The sequence below is a fragment of the Megalops cyprinoides genome, chromosome 25, assembly GCF_013368585.1.
Source record: "Megalops cyprinoides isolate fMegCyp1 chromosome 25, fMegCyp1.pri, whole genome shotgun sequence".
Lineage (NCBI taxonomy): Eukaryota > Metazoa > Chordata > Actinopteri > Elopiformes > Megalopidae > Megalops > Megalops cyprinoides.
The window spans coordinates 2766236-2790674 of record NC_050607.1 but is presented as its reverse complement, the minus strand read 5'-3'; the positions used below and the strand labels follow the sequence as shown (position 1 = coordinate 2790674).

At 44.3% G+C, this 24439-nt stretch overlaps 1 protein-coding gene across 1 annotated transcript; it reads left to right on the top strand.

The window, feature by feature from the left end:
• Nucleotides 1-3221: 3221 nt before the first annotated feature.
• LOC118771970 (neural Wiskott-Aldrich syndrome protein-like) lies at nucleotides 3222-22013 on the top strand. Its single transcript, XM_036520176.1, is given in 12 exon segments — nucleotides 3222-3902; nucleotides 10119-10253; nucleotides 10944-11030; nucleotides 11444-11540; nucleotides 12136-12159; nucleotides 14464-14644; nucleotides 16195-16237; nucleotides 17892-18045; nucleotides 19243-19282; nucleotides 19284-19782; nucleotides 20300-20408; nucleotides 20779-22013. Coding segments are annotated over 12 exon segments (1536 nt in total). The 5' UTR covers nucleotides 3222-3797; the 3' UTR covers nucleotides 20841-22013.
• The last annotated feature ends 2426 nt before the right edge of the window (nucleotides 22014-24439 follow it).

The following is a 24439-nucleotide window of genomic DNA, read 5'->3' as shown; positions in this document are numbered from 1 at the left end:
AAGAAGGTGAAAAGCACCAACCGTGAATGTAAGGAGGGAAACACTGAATCACAAATTGTAAATCAATCCAGGGCATCCGCTAAGCTCATGAGTTACCAGATGAGTTACCTGCAACCCGTAACACTCAACAGAGGTTCATAAGACTCTTCATCTACACTACTCAAAGCAGTGGACTCGGAGAGAAGTGCATGGACCGAAATCCTTTCTCAGAGATTAAGCATGCCAAAATGCTGCTGAATTTACAATATCTGATGTCCATCTAAACTATAAAGCTGAACAGGTTCCATAAAGGAAATCTAGATAATAAACAGGCATGTCTACATAATACAGATATATGAGAAGACTTCTCAGAATGTGCAAGCAAAGGTCAAAGTTCATATCTAACACGACAGCTAGCATTTTATTGATATTTAATTGCAGGAACAAAAAAAAAAGTCCTCCTCCTAAAAATCAAATTATTTTTATGTCAAAATTGTAAAATAAATACTGTTCAGTCTTAGTATCTGACATTCAAATTCTAACTTTTCAGAAAGCGGTAAGTTAATCGAAAAATGAACCCAAGACCCATGGATGAGAAAAAATTCTTTTCCTCTTCAGCTGCAGTTTTTCATATTTCAGAGATTACATCATCTAATCCTGGAGGTGTTCTATACTTGAGTTTTCAGCAGACAGATGTTGGCATGGGAGTCCATTGTTAGATAACAGAGTGTGTTCTGTATGAATACCAAGGCAATCACTGGCCGAAAACAGAGGAGTGAAGCAGGAAATCTTTCTCTGAGTAGAGGTATAGGGCAAAGGGGAGGCTGTTATATGCATTCCTATATGAATTATGCATGCTTTAATGACGCATGTGCAGTCAGCGCTGGGGCAACCTCTGTCTCTCTTGCAATGATGATATATAAGAGACCAGAGGAGCTTTAATGCTGTGTCACTTCAGTCACTGCTCGGCTACACAGCGAAAATAAGCGATTCGAAGGTATTCTAAAAGGTTAAATAATATACATATGAATGGTGCATGTAATATACTTTATGTATGTAAAGACTGTAATACTTAATACGTAATTCAAGTTTCAATTCAATTCAATGTAAGTGTGATATTCTTTTTTCCAGACATTTACTTCATCTTATGAGAGAGAGCACTTGACTGCCCTTCTTACCCTAACTGCAATTGCCTGGTATTTAACTTCACTTTCCCAGCTAACAAGACTACAGCCAGAATCTTAAAGGCTATACTTCTGTGATAAAAAATCTCAGACCTTTTTTTTCCTGGAACACCACTCCCATACACTTCCAAATCTTCAGAAATGTGCTGCTGGCAAACTAACTGAAATGAGCCCTGGAATCTATTTCAGCTGAGTGCTTATGGCAGGAGCGTCACACTCATTTCCTGGAGGGTGAGGCGCGTATGCTAATTACCTAGCTAAATTGTTCATATTGGTGTATTATCTGTAAACCTTGATTAGTTTTATACAATGATGCATTTCCCAAAAGACACAAACATAAAATATTTGAGTGGGAGCACATGTAGTCTTCAAGTGCAATGCACCTTTTTTAAAGAAAAAATGTTGGATGAGTGATTGCAGTGATTGGTCCAAAGACAAGCACATACATAAACCCTCCAGGAAGTGAGTTTGCTCACTTGCAGTAACTGGACTTCATTCATTACCCATATCCAGTCAGAGAGTTTTTCAGATAGTTGTGGAATCCCAAGAAAACATAAAGGTGTCTGATTTCATTTGCCTTTTTCACCTGCTGATTGAATCTATGCAGAAGGGCTTTCTTGAGACAGAGGCTGCTTGCTGATGACCAGTTGAGTACACAATTGCAGAACAGTCCAGGAATCTGACACGTTCTCATGACAGGAGTCACTGTGAGCATGATCTCTGTAAAGTCACATTCAGACCTGACTCCTGACACAGAGCAGACATTAAACTTTCATACTGACCTAGATGTAATCCAAGTGCTCGCACACAGAGGTCACAGATTGCGGATTAGCTTTATTTTGGGTCTGTTTTTGTGTTTCCGTACTGCTGCTCACATTTCATACGCTGAAATCCTGCGAAATCTGTAGAGTCCCCTCCAGTGGTGGGATGAAGTGAGAAGGCACCTTGAGAGTCATTCTCGGTCTGCCCTTGATTTGCTATTTTGGTTTGTCGTGTACAATATGTCTAATTGGAGTTTATAATTAACCGCTGCAAAAGTGAGTAAGTCCATGTGGATGAGATCCAGTCGGGTACCGAAAACATGTAAAACACTCTAAAATACAGTTCTTCTCACACAAAAACATGGCCTCATTTACTTCAGTTAGCAAGACACTTGCCACCATCATCTGTTTCGGAAGTCTCTGTTAAATCAGAGCTCGACAGTTGAAACGGCATATAGCTGCAATATTTTTAAGCAGGTTAATTATTTGCACAGATAATTTGATGACAGGCTAAAAGGTGTAAAATCTTAAAATGCTGACACTAACATCGCAAATGTCGTTTGACAATGTATTCAAAGGCTATATTAACAATTATTTCACAAGCGGAAAAGTCTAAATAACAAAAAAAAAACGTTCATGCTGTTCTCAAGTCTCAAATCCACGTGATGATTCATGACGTCAGTATTTGCGCTACTGTGTATATGCACATGTGCATGTGTGCATCTCTTTTCCCGCAGGCGGCTACGTGTTAAAATAGCAAGGAGGGTGCATGATAATATCACAACATATTGCGTATTTTAAAATATATTTGCATACACAGAGACTGTTTTCCTTTACCATATGAATTTAGGGAAACGATTTAAATTCCAATTCACTTTAAAATAAATGTAACGAATGTGGCAGAAAGATCATAGCTGAAAACACGGCTCATGACATGTCATACGCTGGGCATGCCTCGTGCCCATGAAGTCGCCTTAAGCACTGTGTAGTAATTGGAGCAGACGCAAATTCTGAATTAGAATTGCGTTTAATTTATTTATTTACTATTCTATGTGGGCTAAGACGTCCATCTATATGAAGGGGGCGGTCACTTAGTAACTGAACATCTTTTTTAAGATCACCCCTAAATAAATATACATATGTATCTTTTAACTCTGACGTCCAGCCGGTGTGGCAGAAATATTCAACAACCCTGCCCGCCAGTTCTTCCCGAAGGTTTTTCAATGTGAAATACAGCCGCAGATTGACACTATCTTTCACAGCATAGACCTGGCGGCACGCTCCCATTGACCCCGCCCTGCTCCGTCCGCATACTGCATTCCTATTAGAAAATCCAATGCTAAACTCCAAAATCCACCAGCAAACAGGGCCAGACCATCTTGCTTCAGAAGACGTGTCTACGCCACCAACCTTACGATTTTGCCAGTCATAATTTTGTTTTCGATTCTGTGCTCATAGTTTTATCCAACTTATTATTATGGAAGAGTCGATCGCTTAGCTGTGTATGAAAGTCATATGAACCGCGTATCCCTCCTCCCTCTCCCCCCACGTATTTTTGCTAGTGGTTGTTTCTTACTGTTGCCATGTTGGATCGGCATTCCTGTGAAAGTTTAGATTCTGGTTGTTTTGGGACGTCGGAGTTCTTCAGGTACCTTCATATGTCGAGGGACTATTAGATTTGCAATTTCAAAATTCTGGAAATACAAAAATACTGAAGGCTGTGCGACCCGCGTCTGAAACAGTCCTGCACCGATGCGAGCGGCCGGGTCCAGGCCACGGTGATCAATGACAGCATCGTTTTTATTTTCCGAGTACCATAATAAGGGTCAGATAGCAATACGTGTTTAGCTTATTTTGTGATTTATTTTTAAATATGAGTGGCCACCCGCCGCAACGGCGGGTTACAAATGTCGGCTCCATCCTTCTCACCCCGCAAGAGAACGAATGCCTCTTCAACTCTCTTGGAAGGAAATGCATCGTAAGTTCTCTCTGTTTTATTGCCTTGATCATTGACATACTTATGCTTGCATTTTGAAGTAAAAGCGTGATGCTTCTCTAAAACCTAGTGCAGCTAGAGGGGACTGTGCATGTGTAGATTTTTCGGACTGCAGTTTCAGAGGGCTTTGGCATATTGCTGTTAGCACAAGCACAGAAAATCAACATTGAGATGCGTCCTTCTGAGCTTCCCTGCAGCACGATTCCCGTTCGCACAGAGCTGGACGAGCAGGGTATACGTTTATCCCCGGGATTTGATGCCATGAAGTCGGTAGAAACTTTAAATTTAGCCCCGAGGCCTTGCTCGATTCTGACACCGTCCCTGAATCGGTCGGGACCAGTAGCCGCACTTTGCACCGGTCTTTTGTCTAACACCCGGTTAAAAAATGTGTCTGCCATGTTCACTAGCTTGGAAGCTAACGTTAGCCTGGAAAATGCATTCTTTGTGGTCTGCCATTACATAACACGACACATTTTCCTCCCCTGGTTAGCTAGCAAGCTAGCCAGTTTATTCCTGAAGGAGCCGAGCTGCAGCTAGCGGCTTGTTGCTATTGTGCCTAGATGTTGTGTTTAATAAATACCGTTTGCAAACTGTTGGGGGCTTTTTGACACATTACTAATCACGGGAAAGCACCGTTGCTACACTATCAGAAAATAAACAGTTCTGTTTTCCCCACCTCGTTGATCAGGGACGACAATCTAGGAATGTTGGCTCTGTAAGGACGTTACGGCTATTTATCTGCGTAAGATGAAAAATTACGCAGCTGAAACAAGGAATCCTGAAATCGATGTCAAGTTAAGACTGGCAGGTGTACTTCAGTTATGCATGGGTCAGTCAATTCCTAAAAGGTGCAGTGGGCCGAAATATTTACAAGGGCGTATGGGGCTTATTTTCGTGTCCACGTGTGTTTGCTTACCTGTGGGACCTTTTGCTTACTGTAACAATCAATGCACTTACTTATATGTACGGTGAATGTGTTGCAAAAGGCAATGCCGAATTTACAATTAATAATGTATCTTGTCAATGTATAATTCATTTCCAAAATAACGCAGTTGTAAATTGGGTAGCTGCAACGCTTGTTCGTGCTCATATTTTCTGAGGTGTTCATATCGGACAACAGGAAGCAGGAGCTTGCAGCAGCTGTGGAGAATTAAAAAATTGGCCATTCTTGCTGTGTCACCTGACGAAGCGTCGCCTGGAACGCGCGCTGGCCTCCCGTGCAGTGCTTTTCCCGGAAGACAGGCCCGCGTTTGAGGTGACACGTTAGAGTGATCGCATTTTCGGGCGGTGTGCCATGTATGTCATTGCAGAGGGACAGTGGGTCTAACGCTGTTCTACAGTTCAGGCCTGTTTTTTATATCCAGAAGCTGTGCTTACGCACAGCAACAGTATTTCCCACGTTCTTTGCCAGATGTTGACTTCTGGAAGCATTTCCGCACTGTACTATCAACGCTCGAATCATGTTTTTAAGGGCTGCCATTCTACGAAACACAAAACATCCCCTCAAAGCAACCATATGTTCCTAAGATTTATTGTGTTATTTTGAAGAGGAACAAAAAAAGTGTCGAAGTTCATAGGATGATGATTCCAACAGGAGTAAAAATGGTGACAGGTCTGTAAAGCATTAGATTTTCACTCTTGAGATTTTCACTGTTTCTGTAGTGCCTTATTTGAAGAGGAATAAGAATGTCTTTTAAACCAGAATATAAAGAACAATAGTCTGTCTTCTATCAAAGTTCTTTTTTACATACTTTTTGTTAACTCTTTATAGTGTGGTTTGTTCCATTCCATTGTATCTCGAAAATCACAGCCAGAACAGAACTGTTTATTCAGCAGGCACCTAATCAGATTTTCTTATAAGCATGGTTAAGGGCAGGTTATGTTATGTGTTGGAATCAACGTCTGGACGTACACTTTGTGTGTTGTATGATAATCGTTATGATACAGTGAGAGTCTATCTGCATTGTGGGTGTGAAGCTGGTAAGGCTAAGATGCTGCGCCCCCCTACCCCCCCAAAACCCCCCCCCCCCCCCCCCCCCCCCCCCCCCAACTGTGGTAATTTACTTTGTTACTTTGACTGTGGACTAGAGGTCATGTTTCTGGTGAATTTTACAATATAAAAGGTTTGGAGTGAGACGCGTTTCCTAAAACCATTGTGAACTGAAGTTGTAGAGTTGCCAACAGTAGTAAATCTGTCTGTACTCATTCTCTCACTCACTCCCTCTCTGTGTGTCCTCGTGAGGTGGCATGTTGCCTTTGCCAAGTGTGTTTGAGGAAGTGAGATCCGTACCTGCCACACCAACACCTGACTGAGGGCAGGTGACAGGGGTGGGGTCATACCTCACCCAGAGGGCCATGAAATTTCTGGCACAAAGAGCGTGTCCGTTTCCCGTTTTTTTGTATCTGTGTGAAAAATCAAACGAGGCGTGTCTGCGTGTGGGCGGTTATATATTACATAGTGACTCTTCTGTGAAGAATAAGGGAAGTAGGCATCAGTAGACTCATATCCAGGGTGGCTGAGGTTCATATTATTGACATCTGGGTGCTTTCCTCAAGTAGTGCAGGTGGAGTACCTTTCTCAAGGACACTACAGAAACGCCCCACCTGGGGATTGGTCCTGCATCCTTTGGTTTAGTAGCCTGTTTCCTAAAGCCCTACATTCCCTCAGCCTCGTCATAAAGAGAAAAAGGTTCTTTCTCTTCCCTGTGACTCAGCGTGGTTCGTCAGCCTGGTTGTGTTAGCAGAAATATTCCGCTGTTCCTGTAAAATCTAAACATACCCGTTGGCACAGGACCCTGCGTGAGAGGGGTGCAGGGTTTTTTAAAGCGGCTCCCGTGGCCTGGCGGGATTTCAGCAGAGCGAACGCGAAAGGCGCCGGTGTGGAGAAGCCGTGCTCGCGGCGGATGACTGCTTCCTCTCCTGAGTCCCGGCGGTGGATTCTGGACATGACTCCAGCATTCACTGCAGCTTTCAGAATCGAGACTGTGGGGATGAAGGTAGAGGGATGCCAACTCACACACACACACACACACACACACACACACACACACACACAGAGCAGCGATGGAGGGGGCTGCTGCATGATCAGCAGTCTTCTCCTACAGGAAGTGCTGTGGTCGGGGGGTCGCTGAGCCTCCCAGAGGTTTCTGCCAGGACAGGGGAATGTGCTGCCCTCTCTTGCCCCTCAGCAATGTGGGTCCCCTGGATGGTTTAGTGTTCAGGAGCAGGGCGGTGGATCAGATTTGTTCTCTAGTGCTGGCTGTGCGGGTCCTAGAGGTGATTAATTTGTTGGTGGGATTATAGAAGGAGGGAAAAATCTCTTGTGTAATCTTTTCTTTAATGCTAGCACTGAATATATGCAAATACACCACAAACCAGGCCTGACTAGGCAGTCAGATTGAATGGGCTGTTTTGTCCCTTTTTTCCTGTGTGTTTCTATGGATTTTTCTAGATTAATGAACAGAAAGCAGAGCATCTTCCTCTTTCTACTGTTTGGGATTATTGATTGAACAGAGAGTGTCTGGTGGCTCAGAGACTGTCCTTTCATTCTGGTCCCACAGGAGAGTTCAGAGAAATGCCTTCTGCTTATCACACACGCAGCTCCTCTGAGGTGATATCAGTGCCTGTGTGATATTTCATGCTGAAATGCTGGCTTGCTTCACACCGTTTTGCTTATTGCAGGTGACGTTGCACGCAAGACTGAACCTGAAGATGCTTAGATGACCAAATTTTAAGCACATACAATGTTAGTATGTGCATGAGACAGAAAAACAGAAAAAAAAGCAGATTACTTTTTTGCTGAGGTTTCAGTAGCTCTCATTGTTTTTGTTAAAGTCATTCCAGAACAATTGTAGATCAGTGTGCTGGTTTTTCTTATGTGCAGTTGCTTCATTCTGCAGCGAATGATCAAAGACAAAAAAGCGAGAGACCCCCTCTGTTGAAGCCACTGGAGGTCGTGACCCACCCCTCCTTGGCTAGGCTTGTAAGATCTGCAGTTAAGAGAAGTTTCTGTTGCTGCTCCTGGCTGAGAATCCCCCCAGCTTGCCTGGGAGCAACCCTAAAGTGTAACTCTTCAGAGCCGCACTTGGAATATGTGCTTTGTTCGGACAGCTTGGAAGGCAGCGCTCTGTTTTAATCCCGCTCCCCCATGGTTTAACAGGCCCGTACGACCGCCATCACTCCTCCAGTCCGTTCCCTGCGTACAGCCTGGGAGAGTCGGTGGGCATGACAGTCGGAGGGAAACGAGACGGCGTTTTTCGGTGATTCATGCCGCACTTTTGTCTCATTGAAAGGAGAGCAGGGCTTTTGATGTGGCAGCCGCGCGGTTTATGAGCACCACGTGTCCCAGTTGAATGACTCCATTGTTACTGTGTGGGTTTAATGGTTAGAGCTGCAGTGGCGATAAAGGGTGCACGGATACAGCATCGCCGACACTTTCCAGGGAACTTCACGTTTCATTATTTACATTTACGTTTACATTTGTCTATTTAGCAGACGCTTTCATCCAAGGCGACGTACAAAAGTGCATACAGTCATTATGTCTTTGCTTGCATGTTATCTGTCAATACAGCTGTATACTGACATAAGTGGTTCAGGATAAGTAACTTGATCATTGCCCTGCCAGGGAATCAAACATGCAACCTACTGGTTACCAGCCTTCTTCCTTAACTGCTGCTGGGATGTGGGAATTGGTTCAGGTGATGTTTTTGTCAATGAATCAGGAAGTTTAAGTAACTCACCGTGTAGCAGTAAGGAAACCATCTAGATTGGTCCAAAAGTGGGACTCTCTGGTAGAAAACTACCTTTTATTCCTATAGTAGAATCCTGGGTAAAATGACACAGCCTTGCTGGTAATTTCCCATACTGGAAAGTTCGGACAGGAAGTGCTTTGACTGAGTTATAAATTTGAGGGCAAAGTGCAAGCCTTGAGGAATTTTGGTAAGTGTTTTATTAACATCACTCAGTGTAGTGGAGTCAAAACATAAAACTTGACGGTGTCATGGATTTGTTCTTTAAAAGACTTTAAAAGACTGCTGAACGTACTTTAGATTCAGGACTGCTGAGACAACAAAAAATGTCCCCTGCGATGAAGACAGAGCTGTAAACACAAATATGCACTTAAAATGTGAATAAAAACTGCAAGATTTAAATTCTTTTGAAAGAAAAAAAGAATTCCGTGCTCATGAGGTAGGTGTGTCTGGAGTGTAGGTTTGAGCTACAGACTTATTTGAATTTTTTGATTTCCTCAGACTTCCATAAAGAAGCAGACATTCTCATGCAAAGCTACTCCTGTTTGAACAGTACCTTAACCTCTGTTTACACCGAGTCAGTGCAGTAGTACTTCATTGGGGCTGTAATTGACAATGCTTGGGTTTATGGTCTGGTTCTTGGCACATCTAAACATTAAGGAAGGCAGGCCGAGTGGCATAAAGGGACATTCATTAGTTAGTATTGGGAAGTAGTGGGATATAGTGTTACTTGAGAGCTCTCTTGTATGCGCTGGTTAACACCCTCTCTGATCTGTAGTAAATATGTGTTTCCTGAGACTAGAATATTCACTACAGACCACTACCCTCACAGCTATCTGCAGAATGAAGTGGAATATCACTGTCTTTTGTTGGTTGTAGTGTATTTTTTGTGCAGGTGGTTTTCATTGTTTTAATACTTGTTAAGCCCATTCATTTTCTCTCTACATATATGTTTGAACCTTAGATTCAGTATCAGTGGGGTGGGGTAAACTTAATCCAACAGAGTGCTGTCTGGCATTACAGCTCTTTAAATATGTACACTATAGATATATTATATGCTATTTTCCGTGGAAAGGTAGCTGACCAGTTCCATAACTCTTGCACAGTCTTATTAATATTGCATGGAAAATGATGCAAAGATGACGTGGTGCAATCAAAATAGCATCATGGAGAAAGCGAGCCCTCAGCAACAGTCCTTGTTTCACTGTTTTATTGTGCTTATTTCAGTTTGTAAAAATCAGGGGAGTGAATATTTCACACCAGCCCTCTCTCTAAAGGCTGTGCAGCATGGGATATTTTAACAGTCTTTTACTTTCTACTTAATTGCAGTAATATGTATCTGGCGTATCTTCCGTATAATTATACAGCAAAGCATGTGTATTTGATGTATCGCCTCTGTAATGTTACTGATAGAAACTCCTTTAACACGCGGCCTCTGTGTTTCCACCAGACGCTGTGCTCCGCTGTGGTGCAGGTGTTCGCAGCTGAAAGAAACTCCACATGGGTGAAGAGGTGCTGTGGTGTGGCCTGTCTGGTCAAAGACAATCCCCACAGGTCCTACTTCATCAGGGTCTTTGACATCAAGGTAAGCAGCACAATGACTTCACAATGGCTCAGAATCAAAGTGTTCCATCCGACATTGGAGGAGTTATTATAAATGAGTGGTTATGCTCTTTTCTCTCTGCCTTTTTGCTATGCAGTCATTTAAGGACTTTTATTTATTAAGTAGGATTGCCTGTTTGAACGTGCAATAGTTCAATGGAATGCAAATCCATGATAAGACATTTTTAAAACTTAAAAGCTTTAGACCTGTCTCATAAACTGTACTTTGTTCAGATAAAATTTTAAATTTCAGCTTCAAGATCACTCCACCATTGTAAAATCTTCACCTCACAGGGAGAGTTACTGAGACTTTTGATTAAAAAAAGATGCTGTTAATGGGAGATGAGGAAGCATGCCTCATGTTTCATGCTCATACTTTTGGACTAGCAGAGGGTAGAATGTGTTTTGTGAGAGTGAGTGTGTGTGTGAGTGTGTGTGTGTGAGTGTGTGTGTGAGTGTGTGTGTGTGAGTGTGTGTGTGTGAGTGTGTGAGTGTGTGTGAGTGTGTGTGCGTGAGTGTGTGCGTGAGTGTGTGCGTGAGTGTGTTTGAGAGTGTGTGTGAGTGTGTGTGTGTGCGAGAGAGAGAGGGTTAAATGCTGTCCTGGTAGGTGTGAGGTGACAGTGTGTAGCAGGTCTGCTTAATTGTTTTATCTGTTTGATTTATCTCCCTGCAGGAAGGAAAGACCATGTTCGAACAGGAATTCTACAACAACTTTTCAATTAACTGTTCAAGACCGTACTTCATTTCATTTGCTGGAGATGTAAGTTTTCCCTTCTTTTTCTGCCTCTTTGAATAGCACTGCACTGCATGACTGTTTACATACCAAGGTACTTGCTGTTCTGAAAGTTGTTGCTGTCAGACTCGACAGTGCATGCTATTGTTTCTGTTGTTTTGATGGGTCTGTGGGGTTTTTGTCTTGAACCTTCTGTCACACAGAAGACTGAGTGAGTACAATATGAGCTTTCAGAGTTCAAAACAGGGAAAGATTATTAAATCAGGTTCCTGCTTAAACTGGGATGGAAATTTGGTATTGATGTTCCTCCTTTAAAACCACTTTGGGGAGTTCTTTCTTTCAAACAGGAAAGGACTTTGAGATGCATGTGTTTGAAATGCACTGTTTAAAGTGAAGATTATTGTTCCTCCTCTCAATGTTATTGTGTCTCGTCTCCCCAGACCTGCCAAATGGGTCTGAACTTCGCCAGCGAGGAGGAGGCCAAGCGGTTCCGTGCGTCAGCCGCCGAGCTGCTCGGGAGACGGCAGAGGAAGACGGGTAACCGACGCCTCCGCTCCACCCCTATCCTCCTCTCTGACCGCTCCTCTGTCTGAGGCTCGGAGAGCGCCCCGAACAGGCCGGGGTGGCTGCTGTGCTGTGCCCTTCTTTCCTCTCTGGTTTAGGGAACAGTGCGGCTTCTCCTTGGGCCCTTCTCCAGCTCCACCCTCCACACCCTCTCCTTGTGCTGCTCCTTGGTCTTCATCTTAATCGGGTGCTTTTCTTTGCTGAAGTTTCAGTGGGAAAGCGGAGCTTGTAGGCTCCTTCAGAGGTTCCGTGGTCGTAACATTCTCTTCCCTGTTTTTAACGTGTCTGATTTTTCCCTCTTTCTCACCCGTGTGAGTTGGTTAGTATGCGAAACGGGGCATGCTGACAACACTGGCGCTGGCAGGGCTTTGCGGTTTCTTTCGCTTGACTTCTGTCCCGTTTCCGTCTGTCCATCTGCCACCTGTAAACTAACACAGACCGCCGGCTGTCTGGTCGCAGCGCGTGACTCTGTCCCTTTTAAACTCAAACTCACAGCTTTCTGTGGCACTAACACACTACCGCCCAGTTCGACTTCAAAATTTTAATGATCATAATTTTTGTTTTGCAGAAAAAAGACGTGACCCTGCAAATGGTAGGTTATTCATTACCTTGTGCTCATTGACATTTATTCTTATGAATAACTGAAATTCCTTTAAGTTTAGAGGAGAAGGTGATAAATTACTGAAATCAAGTGAAGTCAAATACCCTTTTGAAAAGAACAGACCTTCATTTTTTTTTTTTTTTGTACGATTTTGAGACGCAAATAAATTTGACACAATTCCATTTCATCCTGTTTTTTCAAGCATGGGACTTTGTAGAGATTTAGTCATGTCAACACAAACACGCACACAAGCCAGCTGGGTACAGTATTTCCGTGTGAATATTTTAGGTTTGTCATCTGTAAATGGAATAAGTCAAAGAGCATTTTCTGTACTTCCACAGACTCGTTTTTTTAAGACGCTGGTGTTCCTGTTCCTCCATCTGACTGACGTGCGTCTTTGACATGATTTCAGTATGTGTGATGGTGATGGTAAAACATTTGTGGGGTGAGCTTGAACTGGTTTGTCCCTGTGCATGCTTGCATGAGTCTCTGGTGCCAATGGAGACAAGACGTCCCGTCTCTGACGCGATGCGTTCCCAGATAGGCATCATCGTCTCTTGGGAGATTCGCCTTGTTTGAAGAGAAACTCGGGGATTTGGCGGGATTAGCCGCGGCTTTAACAGTTATGTAAAATTCGGCAGCTCTTGTAATTTGTTGGGATTAGAGCTGCGTTCAGGGTGGGGCGGGACCGTCCAGGCTGTGAGGGGCGGGGCTTGTGGGTATGACCTAAAAGCACACAGCGCGTGCCGTAAGGAGAAGCCGTGGGGTAGTGGGCAGGGTGAGACGCGCACTTTCTGTTCTCTCCCGCCACACTGGCTGCAGTCTGCCCAGCCTGTGTTCAGACAGCGTCAGCGCTCTGCCTGAGAGCGCAGTCCTTGGTCCACTGAGCTGCGGTCAACCCTGTTGAGCTCCAGTTGGCTCTGTCTTGCTCCAGTTAGCTCTGTTGAGCTGCGGTCGAGTCGGTTGCGCTGCGGTCGAGTCGGTTGCGCTGCGGTCGAGTCGGTTGCGCTGCGGTCGAGTCGGTTGAGCTGCGGTCGAGTCGGTTGAGCTGCGGTCGAGTCGGGTCTCATGCCTGCTGGGAAGGAGGATGTTCTGCACCACCTTCCTGTCGGCTCCTTGTGAGGAGCCCCTGGACGGCGGGCACTGCCGGGTCCTGCCCGAGGGCGAGCTCCGCGTGCCTCTGCCCGTCTCGGCGCCGCGGCTCTCGCCCCGCCTGGGCGACCGCGCCTGCGTCGTGATGGGGAAGATCCTGCTGGACGTCAACATGGCTGCCACCGCGCTGGAGGACGAAAGCACAGGCTTCGTCGCTCCCTCAGGCTGGCTCTCGGGCTGTGACACCCCGAAGAGGGCGGAGCCCGAAGGTAGGCATGGCACGGTCACAGGACGTGCAGGTGGCAGACGGACGTTCAGAGGCGTGCAGGTGTGACATTGCTTTGTCAGTTACCGAAGGTGATTGTCCCTCTGCTGTTCAGTCTGCAGGTGTTAATGGTTATCTGCTCCTCTTGTTTGTGTGCTGGCTGTAAGTGAATTTCTCCTCCTGATGGATAATGTAAGAAAGGCTTGGGCTGGGCACAGGTTGTTTGTGTGTTTGTGTGTGTGTGTGTGTTTGTGTGTGTGTGTGTGTGTGTGTGTGTGTGTGTGTCCTTGGAGCAGAGGAATCTGCTTCTGGTTCACTGACTGTGACATAATCCCCCCCCCTCCCCTCAAACCTCAGCAAAACAGCTATGTGTTCAGTAAGGATGTGCTTTTCAATATCATTTTCAAGTGTTTTATAGCTCTCAAAATCATACATTCAAACAATCAAAGAACTGCAGTCATCTGAAAAATAATCCTGGGGTTTAACTTTGAAGTTTTAATTTTAGCTTTTAATTTTGGTGTGATATGTTATGGGTGAGCTTAGTATGCAGAAGGTTATGCAATGTTTCAGAGGCACACTGATAGGAGGTGGGGCCCATTCTTCATGATCTGAGCACTTTCAGTGTTTTTCTCAGTAAGTTAACTTACTCTCGGTAAGTTCCCCTCAGCTTCTCCAAAATTCTACGCTTGGAATTTCCTCATGACGTTTAGCCTTAAGAGTCACAATCACCCTGGTTTTCCTTCCACGTGTGTTAACTACATGGTCAAAATTCTTAACTGGGTGGCATCGTCTTACAGCAGCTAAACTATAGGTATGGATCTGTGATTGGAAGTTTCCAGAATAACTCTAGCTCTTTGAGGCTGGGTGGCTGTTCTTTCTACACCAGGATCCACCCTGTTTAGGAGGTTCTAATGTTTCTGTCTTTGACCTGTTCCTAGGACCGGCTCTACCCATGGCCACCGTGGACATAAAGAATCCGGAGATCAACAATGTGCGTTCCCATAGCAACTCTCAAGTCAACAACATCATGCACAGCAGTTTCAGCAAGGACAAGAAGAAGGTGAAAGGGAAGAGGAAGAAGCTGACCAAAGCTGACATCGGCACCCCCAGCAACTTCCAGTGAGTACCCTTCTCTTCTCTAACCCCTCTGTTTGTCAGTGAGATTTCAGACCAGGCTCCGTCTCACCACAGTTCTCTTTGTTACGAAATCTGTATTTTTTCAGTTGTGTTTTTCCTTCGTGTCAGCTACCGCTGAAGGTATAACGTCGGGTAAAACCCAAAAAAAGAAAAAAAAAAAAACAAAAACGAACCCTAGCACTTGCTTAAAGTCCATTACTCAAAGATGAAAAGGCGAAATTAATTTTTATTCCCCTTTGTCTTAATCTCAGAGTAAAACGCCTCAAAATGAGTGTTGACAGGGCTTTTTGGCATTACTCTGCCTGACCCCATATAGTTTGATTGACTTTGATTCATGTCCAATGAGGTGCTGACATTGGGCTTGCGCTACCTTATCTGTTTAGCAGCAGTGGCTGGTTTGGACCTTTGCACTCTTGTTTTCGTGTGTGGGGAGCATGTAGACACAGATTAATCCGTGGCATATTTCATCTTAATCCGCTGTAATATGTGGCGAACATGGTGCTGCTCTCGGATTATCTACAGCAGAGGTTTTCAGGAACGCCATGAGGGCGATGTCGTCATGGTGATGACACGCATGCTGAAATGCTCCCGTGACTGTCTGTCAGCCCGATGGTGGATTGTGACCTCATTTCCTGTCCTCCTCCAGCAGAATCTGTTCGGGTGTTCAGAGAGGCTTGCTGTGTCAGTGCTGCATTTGTACTGGTTGACAGCGGGCAATCACGCTTGTGCTTGCCTCTTATCGCTTGATGTTTCGCATGAAGACCAGGCTTATCATATGTAACTAAAACTAGGTTAATCTGACAAAAAAAACAATTTGTTCTCCGTACAGTAATATGGAGTGGTGCCAGTTTGCAGAACGAAAACCTTTTGCTCCCACAGTACAATAGAAATAATGCTGAAGTGCAGTCAGATTCTTTCACTTCTCATATTCAGCTCGTTGGGGAGAGTAGCCAGTCATGTGGTTATTGTTATTATCATTAAACAGCTGATATTGTCCAGTAAATGAGTATTTTCAAAAGAAGAGGTCGTGACCGCCGGATAGCCGGCGTACTACAGACGCGTGTGGTATTTGTGGTTGTTAGGAAGTGACAGAATGTTACCCCACTGTGCAGCCAGCTATTGTGAGCACATTCCCCTTTAGCTAACAGGGTAAAGAGGCCGCAGTATAATAGCAGGAAGCTTCATTGTGATACGGCCATATGACATTCGGCATGTTTTTGTGGTATTTTCCGGCCAGTTTATCCCATGACAGTATGGGAGCTGAAACCGTGGTAAGAAGCACAAGTGCAAACAGTACTGGTTCAGAGTCTGCCCTTGTCTTTCACTCTTTAAAAGAGTGTGTTGTGGTAGCACACAGATGCTCACAGTGTGGACTGATCTCATTTCTGATAAGGGTGTGTTGTGGTAGCACACAGATGCTCACTCGCAGCTGTCCGGTTATTTTGCTCCAGATTGTCTCACTGCGCATTCAGCTCTGGCGTATTGATGTGTTCGGTTTGTGTCGGGTTCTCACTTCCTCTTTCCTGTTTTAGGCACATCGGACACGTCGGCTGGGATCCCAACACTGGCTTTGATGTAAGTGAGAGAGCTGGTGTCCCTCCTCTGGTAGTTGGGGATGGAATCACAGATGTGCCGTTTAGTGAACAATTATCAGGTTTTGCTGTCCTTCCTTAGTCCTTATATCTCTGTCTTAGAGGTTCTTGTGGATAATAGGGGTTAGGTTATCTGTATTGCGAGGAAATGAATGTTCAGCTTTTAATCATATCAGTTCAGAACGCAATTAGTTTTAACAATGACAGAGACGGAATTTTCGGTCTGATTAGAAGAATCCTGTGTTCCCCTCTGGGAGACTTGACCATCCTAATAGGTGGAGCTATTCTGGATCTACAATCACTGACTCATCAACCAGTGAACCAATCAAAAAATTTGCTGTCCACTGTGAAGTGTAATTCCTCAATGGTAATGCATGACATCCACATGATTGTTGGATTTCCTGAAGTCTTTTTTGGGGGTTTCTCAAGGGTCTGTCTTCTATCTGTAACATTTGCCCTGAAGTCTTGATGTGTCAGTGTTGGGGTGTGATTGGTGGTGGTTGTGAGGAGCCCTGAAATGACCTGAAATTGACCATTTTTGCTGTGTATCCCTGTGTCACACTGTAGCATCCTTTTCTCCACACAATCTACCAAGCAAACAGTTGCCCTCATTACACAAGAAGATTTGGAAACAGTAACTTGCATCAAAATGTCAGCATGGATTACCTCATATTCCCTCCAAAAAAGGGAGTTTAATCAATGATGCTGTTCCCCCAGCAGGATGGAATTATTTGCTCTTGTCAAATCACAGAAGCAGGACTGGTGGCCTATGTCCATTTGGAACGGTGACATGGGCCGGTGTTTTGTAATGTTTGTTGAAATTGTCATCATTAATCCATTTCCTTGTGATGTCACATGGGGGCTTTAAATAGGACTACTGATAAGAGTCTTTGAAACACTAGTGTCTGGAGTAGGGATTTAGAAGTTACGTTTTTTTGACTTTTTAACTTTAATTAATTAACAGGCTCTTAGGTTGTCGGAAAAAATCAAACCCAGAGAAAGTGCTTGGCTGGATATGCCATGCATTTCTAAATGTCCTTTGGTTGGGAATAAACTCTTTTCCTGTAGTATATTTTTGAATGCTTGTCACAGAAAGATAGACATTAATGTACAAATTGTAATACTGTGGTAAATGTCTTGTAATGTTTCAACAAACAGGCCTAGTACCAGGCCTTCAAAAGAGTACTCAAGAAATTATAACTGCACAAGTATGCTGGGTTAACTGAGTCATATTATGACAATGCATGTCCACAAGCTGGCAATGTATTTATACTGAATATACATTGAAGTCTGTGTTCGTTTGACTCCATTACAGTACAGGCTTCTGCACGCTGAGTGTTTTGTTTCCCCGAGAACCAGAGAGGGTTTTTTTTGATTGATACTGTCAGGGGCATTACCTAGTGTTGTTGGTTTAGCTTCGATTTTACTTATCCACTCATAAAGATGGACATTTACTGCAGCAGTTCCCAGGAAGTTCCTGATTGAAAGGGACAAAAGCACTCTGGGAACTGAGCATGTAACCCTCTGATTATAATTCGGGTTCCCTGACCGAGATGCCATACTGCTACCCAGCGTCTATCTGCCTCCTGGATCCTGACCTTCTGTGCCTCTGACTTAACCTATGACTGGCTCCCCAGCTGAACAACCTGGACCCGGAGCTGAAGAACCTATTCGACATGTGTGGCATCTCCGAGGCCCAGCTCAAAGACAAGGAGACGTCCAAGGTTATATACGACTTCATCGAAAAGAAGGGCGGAGTCGAGGCCGTGAAGAACGAGCTGCGGAGGCAAGGTGAGTCTGCACGGACAGCCCGTGGCCCAGGGGCTGCTGGGATACCTCCATATGGGACATTCAGCACACATGCTATGCAGAGGCATAGTGTGTTCAGGACTGTACTGCGTTTGACCACTCTGTAGTCTAGGCTTGCCAGGGAACATGTATTCTGACGGAGGTAACATCCAGCCATTTAAAAAGGTTAGGCATCATATAAACCATAAACATGCAAACAGACAGGCCAGCTAACAGGTGTGGTCTGTCCTCAGGTCCCCCCAGGTGGTGCGGTAGGTAATGCCCTCTCTCTCTACGCACGAGTGTGGAGTGGTGCATGCCTTATTAGTCACCAGCCAGCCAATCACAGTGGGCCGGCCAGTATCACTCTGCAGTTTCTCTCTGGTTGCCATGGAGTGCAGATGATTTAACGTGCATGTATGAGTTTGCTGTTTCTGATTGAGACGAAAATGCTGTGAGGTGTGTCTCATGCTGTTGATAGTTAAGTCTATCCACAAGAAACTTTGTCTTGAACTATTAATTACAAAATTATGAAAGTATGATGTTCTTTTGTGTACACAACCTTAAAAAAACTTTCAAGGATTGCTCTGCTCATAATAATTTCATAGTCATAGGGGAAATGTAACATTATTCAGTTTTGTTACTCAGTGCATTGGGGTTGAATTGCTCTTTGCTGACTCTTAAATGTGACCATCTTTATCACTGAAGTTTATTTACTGAAGGAGGAAGTGTTTGTGCTGTAATTCTTGCAGGAGCCATTCGTGCCTGACAGTAGGGCGAACAGATTTTGTGCTGTGGCTACAGGGCTTAATTTTAAACCGTATGAAAAGTTGCGTGGCTTCTCTGATCTTAATCCCGACCCACTGTTTGCCCTGTTCTCATTCGAATCTCTGCGGCTCTGGGCTAAATGAGTCCGCAAATCAGGCTGTAAATTTGGCACAATTTTTAGGATTCAACTGATTACGGGAATAAAGTAGAATACATGAAAATTAGGTGGAACAGACCTCCCCCTGGTGACCTGATCTAGTGTAACACAGGAAGGTAGGTTTGAGGTATCTCATGTTTTATTTTCAGAGGTAGAAAATAAGTTTTGTGCAGGTGTGTTTCTGGAATTTGGAATCACATGCGTAATCTGTATTTTACTGTGCCTGAGATACTCCTGTTGGGTTGTAACCTCTCATGTTTCCCTCACTGTTCCAGCCCCCCCACCTCCACCTTCCCGGGGTGGCGCTCCTCCCCCGCCCCCCCCCTCACACTTCAGGACCCCCACCCCCACCCCCTGCCCGAGGAAGAGGGGCGCCCCCACCCCCTCCGCCCTCCAGAGCCCCCACGGCCGCTCCCCCACCCCCACCTCCCTCCAGACTGGGCATCGGAGCCCCACCCCCTCCCCCTCCTCCAACCAGAGGCCATCTCCCGCCCCCTCCTCCGCCCCTGCAAGCCTCCATGGCCCCGCAGGCGCCCCCACCCCCTCCGCCCCCACCCTCGTCCTCCTCGCCCAACACCCCGCCCCCGCCGCCTCCTCCCCCTCCACCGGGACCCCCTCCCCCCGGGCCCCCTCCACCCCCTGACATGGACGGGGGCGAGCCGCTGCCGTCACCCCTGGGGGGCAAATCGGCGCTCCTGGAGCAGATTCGGGAGGGGACCCAGCTGAAGAAGGTGGAGCAGAACAGCCGGCCTGTGTCCAGCACCGGCCGCGATGCGCTCTTAGACCAAATACGGCAGGGCATCCAGCTCAAGACGGTGAGTGTCCGCTCCAGCACACCTGCCACCTGCTTGCACCATCAGCCCACACAGGTGTGCGCAGGTGATTACAGGGGCGTCACATCCGAGGGGTATTAGCCTCTAACAGCAGGGGGTGTCAGCATGGAGTTGGCAGATGTGTTTGAGGTGAAGCATGTTTATGTCGCTGTCAGATGGACTGCAGCTAGGAGCTGGTATAATTTTAGTCGTGTGTCAGTGGGCAGAGATTTGTCAACAGCTGGCCTGCGTTGCAGGATTAAAGCAGGTTTTGTCTCATTGACAGACATTACAGTTGTACATATTTTTCATTCCACTGCTGTGTGTGTGTTAAAGGACAAGGATGTTTATTTTGCTGTTGACAGATATCAGAGGACAAAGCATTCTGTATAATGTCTGATATTTGTCTGCAGTTATCGTCTGTATTATTGGCGGCATATGTGTAATGGAGGCAGGTGTGTTTCATAGTGAAAGGTGTGTTTTGGGTGTAGCCATTCACAGGTGTATGTCTGTATCTCAGGTGTCCGACAACCAGGATTCGGCCCCGCCCACACCTGCACCCTCGGCGGGTATTGTGGGGGCGCTGATGGAGGTGATGCAGAAACGAAGCAAGGCCATCCACTCTTCAGGTGTGTCCTCACTGTTGCCTAGCAACCATGTAAGCCAATGGCAGAGCAGTTATGTGCACATCTACAGCTGGCTTTTCTGAACCAGTCATAGTGCTTTGTTAGGGAAACAAAATTCGTTTTTGTTTGAACAAATCAGTCGTCGGTGATAGTAGAGGATCGCGAGACTGCACTATCCAAGGATTGTTTCAGTGCTATTTAAACAGCCCATAAAGTTATATCTCCCTGAGTGAGGGCATATGCTAAATGAATGAATGTATCGTGTTTATGAAAACTGCAGCATAACAGAGATATAGTTTTTGTATTTTGTCCTTTCAGATTGATGTCTGTCAATGAGGGTTTTTTTAGTTAATAAATGTTTGTGTTCACACAGATGAAGATGAGGATGACGATGATGATGAAGATTTTGAGGATGATGACGAGTGGGATGACTAGTGAACCCCCCCAATAATTAAGACACTAAATTGTCCCCATCTTTCTAAATCTTATTCAAATTATTATGTAAATGTTATCAATTTGCTGTATATTTTTGTTGCCTTTTTTGCTTTTTTTATTATTAATCTGTGCAATACCTCATTTAATCTGTAAAGGTTTGTCATGTTTCTGTAAAGTTTATCCTGGTTTAACATGTGCAATTTTACATCATGACAAATTCTCTTTGATTTTGTAGATTTGAATGTTCTGTTATGTCAGTACAGGAAAGGGAGATCCAAGGAACAAGCTGACAGATTCCTTTATGTTGTAACTGTTAGCTAATGCCAGATAACACTATTTTCATACCCTACTTTTCTGTATCTTAAATTTTCTTATTCAAATCCTAGTTTAGCACTATTATTTTTTCTTAAGAATGAGCTTTTGGAATATTTAGCCCATCATTTCCAGTGTAAATTTACACAGAGTTTAAGGCTGTTATATTTTTGCACGAATCAAAAAAAGGAGATTCACTGTCAGAATATACAGTTAGTGCAAGGTTAGAGTTGTATTCATAATGTTGCTTTAAAGGCATTGGGAATTCACTACAAAAGCAGACATCTGTAAACATAATGCACACTAGCCAGAGGTTTCTTGAGATTTTTATTTTTTGTTTGTCTTGTTTTTTTTTCCACCTCATCTTGTATAAGTCATAATTTTTCACAAATGTCTTTTTATTTCCTTTCTACCATAGCAATCAAAAAATATAGATTGTTGTCAGAAATCAGGTCAGTGTTCAACTTAAGCAAAAAAATCCCAACTGTCATCTTAATTTAAAAAAAACAAAAAGATTTGCAAGTTAATGTCACGTAGTTTTGAATCATGTTACTAAAGGCTGCCATGCAAGAGCAGTGAAATAACATTCATTTGCAAGAGGCTTTTAAGGGGGTGTGGCTTGGGTGTGGCTTGAACTTCATAACCATCTCCAAGGTAACAATGCCTGCAAAACACTATTGAACTTTTTTGTGTAGTAATGAATGCTGTTTTTAACAGTATTGTACGTCTGAATTTTGCAATCTTCCGTTTTCTTCTGGAGGTTGTGCTGCATTTAAGAAACCGGAATGTTGACATCAAACCTTTCAAAACAGGTTGGGAAAAGAATGGAATACTAAATTGTATACTTAAATAAATGTTAATATTTACAGACATTTATTTCTTGTTTGCCTTGTTAAACAGTAGTGATGTCTTGTAAGTTAGCTGATCTACAGCGAGTTGGTGATTCCTCTCTGGGAAAGTTGTAGTCTATTTATGTTCTGCCTCTGTTTGTAACATCTTGAATTAGACGGGTTGTCCCTCCACCTGGTGGTCCAGGTATAAACTTGCTGAAAGGGAAAGCCTAACACCAGGATCGCAGCACTCTGGGACTGAAATTCCCTGTACTGACACAATATTTAGGGTTTTTTGACAGGAACATTTTGCTCCTGGTGTTGGATCTAAGCATCAGTTTCCCACAGTGTGCTAGGTGGCATCTTCTGGCCATCACAGGTTATATTAGACTGACTGACATCCTTAGGTCTTTCATTTTCCTTGTGGGAACAGCTGCTGTTCCAGCTCTCCTTCCACAGTTTTCTTTTGATTGGTTGATAGAGCTTTTTGATTAATTGTCACTCTGTCAGCGTATGGAGGAGTGGGTAGTTTGGGTGAATAATGTTTCCTCATGCGTCTTCCTCCCGTTGCCAGAAGCAAAGAGAACAGACTGCATGGTAAATTTCTGTCCATGTGGGCTCTTATGTGGGCACAGGTGGCACTTGAGCTCTTGAACCCCCGTGTCACCTGCACACGGACTGGAGGACTAGCCGACCTTGGGAGCTCCCCTGGAGGTCTGTGACAAAGAGGACCTTCTCCTGCTGCACCACAGATAAAGATGGATGGCAAAGGTGAGGGTATCAGGACAGTGCTGTGTCCAAAATGGAGTTGGAGGCTGGCGATACAGGGCTAGCTCTGCCCAGAGGCCTTCCCTCGCTGGAGAGCACCCTTTTTTTGGGAGAGGAGCTGGGCAAAGTTTCATGACAGGTCTATGTCTCACAGCAGTCGCCACATAACATGTAAATTCAACACTGGTTCTCATGTCTGAAAATTAAAAGGCACTATGACTAGTTTTGTTTTTCCACAGTTACTGGAGCTCGTCTAACTGAAAGACTGTGGAGTATTGACGGAAGTCTCTCTGAAGACTGCGCCATTGCTAGTTGAGAGCAGGCCCCTCCTGTCTGGGGAATTTGGAACTGTTTGTGAGGGATGCCTGCTGCTAAACTCATTTCCCTGTCTGCTCCAAACAGCTGCAGACTGGATTAAGGAATGAGCAACCCTTCCAAGACACACACATGCAAAATGACTGAATTAAGATATACATTAACAGTCTTTGATTTTAATGAGGTCATTTGGGCTGAGCCTGTTATAGAGTGAAGCTAAACTTACATGTATGTTTTCTAGAGGGAGGTGACGTATGTATGAACCAAACAAGTAATAAGCAATGCAGTCTCATTTTGCTGAGCCCCGCTGTGTCTGCTGTTATGGTAACACAAAGAGATGTACTGCAGAGAACTCAGGACCACTAATTAAATTCTTCAGGAAGTTCTTTCCCTGGCTGTTTTCCACTGCATGGATACCCAGTGCATTCTCATTAATTTAACAGACATGATCATAAAAAGCTGAATGTGGTTCAAATGCAAAGCCACTAAAATACATTTTGTGTTTGTTACAGCAATGCTGTGAATTTGATTATAGGGCACAGTAAAGCCTTAATGCATTGCTTTATTCATTACACACCAGATTCTTTTTTTTTTGTCAACATTTTGTAGGTTTTAAGTGCACAGCGGTAATCTAATGAACATCACACACAATCCTCCTGTATTTGTTACATAAAAAGTATTTTGTTAATGAAAGCAAACATCATTGTTATGCACTGTTATTAGAAAAGTAAAAAGTGACATGCAGTTTACATTCTGTGCCAGCAGTGAAGCCTCTGTCTCAAAGTCCTGTTGCCGTAGATACTGTGGAACCTCCACCTGGAACAGGAACACATTTCTTGGTCAGTGTTTTCGGCCACAGAAAGGCTAAACCCCTCCTCTCTGCATATGTTGCGGCCAAGTGACTCTGTGTGTATGTGAGACAAGTGGGTGGTCATGTTAAGACTGCTGAATGCTGACAGAGATAAAGAGCAAGGCAGTTGGCAGGAAAGGAAAGCGGCTACTCTTTGTTTATGAGTAGGCTGATTGGGATGAAGGTGACATTGATCTGCCAAGGCAGAGCAATCAACAGCTTTAAAGAATGTATTCACTTGTGAATCAGTATTATCTCGAACTGTCAAAGTAATTCATGCCCTGACAGATTTTCTTCATGGGAAACCATTTTACGGATGTTTGCTGGATTGTTGCTTGATGACACCCAATGTGTGTAAAACTTTTTTAACCACCAGTCTGTCTCTGTCCATGTGTTATGGTAAAGTCTATGGGGTACATTTTTCCTTCATGCTATCAAACTATCCATGGAGTCTTACAATTACAGACTATAATAATTTATAACACATGCATACATATTGTATATATTCCTTCACAGAGGCAGGA